Genomic DNA, 4,586 nt, shown 5'->3' on the forward strand with positions numbered 1-4,586 from the left:
ATGAACATTGGATGACGGAAGCAAGAAGGACATGGCTACTCGTCTCAAGGTCGTTGATTTCGGTAACCTCAGCACACATGAATCGTTGTGTCAGCCAGCTTGAAGTCTATATGTCGTGTTCTAGGCGTATGAACGTGTCAGACTCCACTGCTCGACAACAACTCAACAACGCGATAACATCAGAATTAGAGTAATAACGCACCAAGTCCCTCTGGAGTAGGTTCAGCGGCATCTGTAGCATCGTTCTCTGGACCTGGGTTCCCCCCAGGTGACGGAGACGGGGATGGGAGCTCAGCGACCTTCAACGACTTCGCTATCTTGACTATCTCGATAGGCAAAAACCTACCATCGCGAGCAGGATGATGTGAGGGACTTAGACTGGTGGTCTTACTTGACACAGTTTTTATTCACAGCATCCTGTAGAGCCTCAGCGTCATTGTTACGGTAGGCGATGACCATACCCTCACCAGCAGCCATCTCCTCAGAGGCTAGAAATCCATTCACCTGACCAGACGTCGAAACTTGTTCATGTCACAAAACCATGCCAGTTACGTTAAGACAAGATGCCAGGACTTCGTCCGCCCTTACACTGTCACCCATCGAGAGTAGCACGACCACCTGAGAGTAGCTGTCGACTACATTCCCCGACCTGATAATGACTCACTCGAGCTAGCAGCTCCTTATGGGTTGATGCGTAGAGCCCTGCAGCTTCAAGGAGTGTACTGCTCTCCTTCGATGCTTCCAGCCACTTCTCGAGTTCATGCCGTGACAATAACCAGTCCTGGTATCTACTCGAGAAACATTGCCACAGCTTCTTCTACACACGATATCGTACACCCGCAATGCTTCCAATGCATAGGCATTTCCTCCATGCTTGACATCTCCGTCGGCCCTATAGATGTCCACCACTTTTCTATACGCATCAGTGGCCCCTTCAGGATCCGTCTTCGCTAGTATCCCCGCTACCTGCATATAGCCATGAGGCCAGCAATCAACAAAATCCACTTCACCCTAGTCCAGGCACGAGCAGCTTGGTCGGCCTTCCCAGCTGCCAAGTAAGAATCAGCAGCCGATTTGTAATGTTCAGGGTTGTGCATCAGCTGCCCAGCCGACTCGAAGTTACGAGCAGCTCCTTGGAAACTAAGATGGATGCATGGAAACGCAGATGAACGAGTCTCATCAAAAAACTATCGACAGCGCGCACCAAGTCAACGAGCCTACTCTCGGAGGTTAGTCTTCCTAAGTTCTGCTGCCTTCAGCCATGCTTTGGCTGCTTGGTCGTTCAAGGAAGCTGATTGGAAACACGCTGCCGCTTGAGAGAGTTCCAGGGCGGCTACTAAATAGTCTGGAGAGAACTGTAGTCGCCAAATTGACGGATGTAACCTGAGCAGGGGCTCAGTGCAAAATACTGTCCTTTGAAGGCACTGGCCCTTTACGCTTCCTGAGCTTTCTTCACATGATCTCTTGCTTCCTCGACCATAGACATTTTTGATCGTTACAGACTAAAGTAACCGACGTCCATCTAACCCACTGTTTAACACAACACACATGAGCATTCGCTGATGCTAAGCCAGAGTATCGAGGAGCTCAGGGGACAATCAATCAGGTTGTTTGTAATTCGTAACAGAGTTAAAGACAAGCCGTGGATCTCCAGTGCTACCACGTAGGCGAATGGTTGCATATTATTCCACAATAGCTCTTAGGTGTCTTCCGGAAACAAACGGCAGCAGCAATCAAAACTTATATATAACATAGAGCCCCAGTGCAAAGAAAATATAGTAACTCAGCTGTAATGAAGGAACGTTCGCTCAATCGGGATGAGCAGAAGTCGGTACCACTCGCCGACCTGAGCAAGCTGATGACGATACCGCGGTGATTCCGTTGAATTACTCAAGTATTTGCGGCTTAATTCATCAGCCAGTTGGTGTATACGACCTATCCCACTACCAGCCGTGAATCGATCATGCTCAAAAATATCTGAACACATAGCAAGGGACGGCATCATATCAATAGCGCTAATCCCGCCTGTATTACCTGTGACCCGACGGGCCTCTATCTTTCCTGATGACTTGAGAGTCTTCCGACTGTCCAACATCAGGTTCCACAAGATCTCTTTAGCGCAAACGTAACGGCTAGACTCGGTGGGCAAGCCAGTTTCAATTTCACTGCATAGAGAGGCCAGATGACGAGTCCGGGAATTGAACCGGAGACCTTACAGTTCTAAATCGTCTTCTGAAGGGCCGCTGTACTCGCCTTCTCCGCAATAACCTTCAAAACCCATGTCGAAGACTTCGTCGAATTCGAGTAGCATTTCTTGAGACTGGGGTCGCTGGCGAGGATCGAAAGTCAGCAGGGATCTCAGCACGTGCATCACCAACGGTCCTGGATTTTCAGCCTGTTGAGAAGAAAACTACGCTTCGTCGGAAAACTATACAACTTTCCCACCTGTATTATTGCAAACTTCTCCCGAACCTTCTGTACAGTACAAGACTCCATCAAAACGGCTCTCCTAAGGTCCTCCGATACCGTTAGACCCTGGAACTGCTTCAAATACCTCGCCCTCGGACCGTAATCAAGCCAGTCGCCTGATGAACATAGGAGCTACCGCCTACAGACGCTTTGCAACGACTACTCATAGCATCTATGCGGCTCTCTAAGGCCTCATCGGTATCATCATCCCCGTTAAGAAGGCAGTCCATCACCAACTGCTGTGCCAGACAGTCCCTAGTCTGAGAGAGAGGCCAGTGATGACGAGCACAACACCTATGAGATGCATACATATTGATATTCCAAATCCTTGTTATTAGTATCATCGTGTTTAAATAGATGAGACCGGCTGCTACCCGGAGCAAAGATGAGCTCAGCAACCACGCAGCCGGTGGCGAACACCTACCATATAAAAGAACACCCACGACTCCTCTCAATACAATCCTTTCAGTCTTGCATGAATGTACTAGTCAACCTAGCCACTCGTCACGTAGTACATCACTCCTCGCAACAACAGTCACAAACGATTATCCATCGCCCAGCCAACTGTGGTATTTCTTATTACATCTATCCGACCATCATAGTGATCGTGGTTCAACAGTAGTTCCGGTGCTCGATACGGTGCTGTCACGATGCGCGTGGTCATGACCTCAGCAGTGCTGCCAGACGTCGACGACCTCATCCCCATTCGGTCACCAGGAACGCTACGGTACGGAGTGGAGAGTCTAGCCAAGGGGTATGGAGAGGCTGAGAATAAGGAAATCGTCTTAACACTGAGATTCTTCCAACTTTTGCAAGTCCCAGTCAGTTTCTGTATACACCACGAATGATTCCCAGATAGGACCTCTCGCTAAGCCGAAGTCCCCCAGGACCACCGAACGGCCATCCTCTGTCACGAAAATGTTATCTCTCTTGATATCGCGATGAAGGACCTAGAGGGAAACGGCTACTAGTACTCATGAGCCTGCTGCAGCCTATTACATTGTTATTATGCATAAAGGAGAGAGCACAGAGTATCTGCCGACTGAATGCCATGATTTGAGCTAGTGAGCGCGGCTGATATCTGGTACATCATGGGTACTCCTAAATAGCATCGCCCAGAAACCTACGTCGCCAGTGTGCCTCCTTTGTACATCGGCGTGACGATACCAATGCTGGTCATGGCGTAACCGCTGGGTTGAGGGAATCTATCAGGCTGCATGGAAAAGTTCCAACACAGAACATGCACTTACATGTCGCTGATCGACAGGATATTTTCGTGGTGGAAGTCACGGAGTAACTCTACTTCCCTAATTCTGAAAGCGATGAAATCGATTCCGGCACTGCGTCGATGAACTTGTGATACATTCTAACGATATCCGGCCAGTCCTCGACATTCAATTTGTCCTCGACTAGAACAGTGTGCCTGAAGGTAGTTTCTGATAGAAAAACCACCAAAAGTTCACAAGTTCACTTCACAGCGACTTCCATGGGTCCTATCCCCGTGGCCTCTGCTACAGCATCTTTGGCTGATAGTACAGTGCCATAACTGCCAGTACCGATGACCTTCACGTTCGTATATCGGCTGACTACTGGAATACTGCGTCCAGAAGCTGTAGCAAAGGTGACGTAGTCAATACCTAGTGGGAAGAGCTACAACTACAACCTGTGACTTTCAAATACTTCGCTGGGAGGATGCGGCTCTTCTCTTCTTGTGGGTGCACTTCTGACTCGACCGCTTGCTGATGGGCAACCGTACCAATGAGGATGAGAGCTGAAGAGAGGGGGGAGCAAATCGGAGGAGAGTAACCACGGAAATAACAATCAGCGGAAGATTAAAATAGTGAGGATCCTGGTATAATTTTTTCCAACCAGTAGATATTGACAAATCAGAGTCAATCGTTGCCGAGCCAGGGAGTCAATGGTATACTGGACGCGTCAAGAAAAGTATATATACACTACTGGACCCGTCACCCAGTACACCGACTCTCGGGAAGAATATGAGTAGATGCGACATCTCTATCATCTCGAGGAGCACACAAGATACGCCCATAGTACCTTCTTGCTGGCCGTAATGGGAGGTATAAGAGGAGTCCTACTGGTGAAGTGAGCCTCGTCAA

General features: G+C 48.9%; 2 protein-coding genes across 2 annotated transcripts; both read right to left on the bottom strand.

The window, feature by feature from the left end:
- Nucleotides 1-185: 185 nt before the first annotated feature.
- Nucleotides 186-1,486, bottom strand: Pmar_PMAR007660 (gamma-soluble nsf attachment protein, putative; the record flags this gene model as incomplete). Its single annotated transcript, XM_002769203.1, has 7 exons — nucleotides 186-342; nucleotides 392-504; nucleotides 665-788; nucleotides 836-966; nucleotides 1,011-1,140; nucleotides 1,222-1,355; nucleotides 1,457-1,486. 7 exons carry the CDS (start codon nucleotides 1,484-1,486, stop codon nucleotides 186-188), a joined length of 819 nt encoding a protein of 272 aa, XP_002769249.1.
- A 90-nt stretch (nucleotides 1,487-1,576) lies between these two features.
- Nucleotides 1,577-4,519, bottom strand: Pmar_PMAR007661 (hypothetical protein; the record flags this gene model as incomplete). Its single annotated transcript, XM_002769204.1, has 16 exons — nucleotides 1,577-1,846; nucleotides 1,891-1,977; nucleotides 2,035-2,165; nucleotides 2,217-2,395; nucleotides 2,446-2,585; nucleotides 2,633-2,729; nucleotides 2,779-2,889; nucleotides 3,053-3,212; nucleotides 3,277-3,419; nucleotides 3,469-3,550; nucleotides 3,597-3,674; nucleotides 3,720-3,782; nucleotides 3,833-3,892; nucleotides 3,941-4,106; nucleotides 4,133-4,240; nucleotides 4,429-4,519. 16 exons carry the CDS (start codon nucleotides 4,517-4,519, stop codon nucleotides 1,809-1,811), a joined length of 1,734 nt encoding a protein of 577 aa, XP_002769250.1. The 3' UTR covers nucleotides 1,577-1,808.
- Between the last annotated feature and the right edge of the window lie 67 nt (nucleotides 4,520-4,586).

The sequence above is a fragment of the Perkinsus marinus genome, assembly GCF_000006405.1.
Source record: "Perkinsus marinus ATCC 50983 genomic scaffold scf_1104296966226, whole genome shotgun sequence".
In the NCBI taxonomy this organism is placed as follows: Eukaryota; Perkinsozoa; order Perkinsida; family Perkinsidae; genus Perkinsus; species Perkinsus marinus.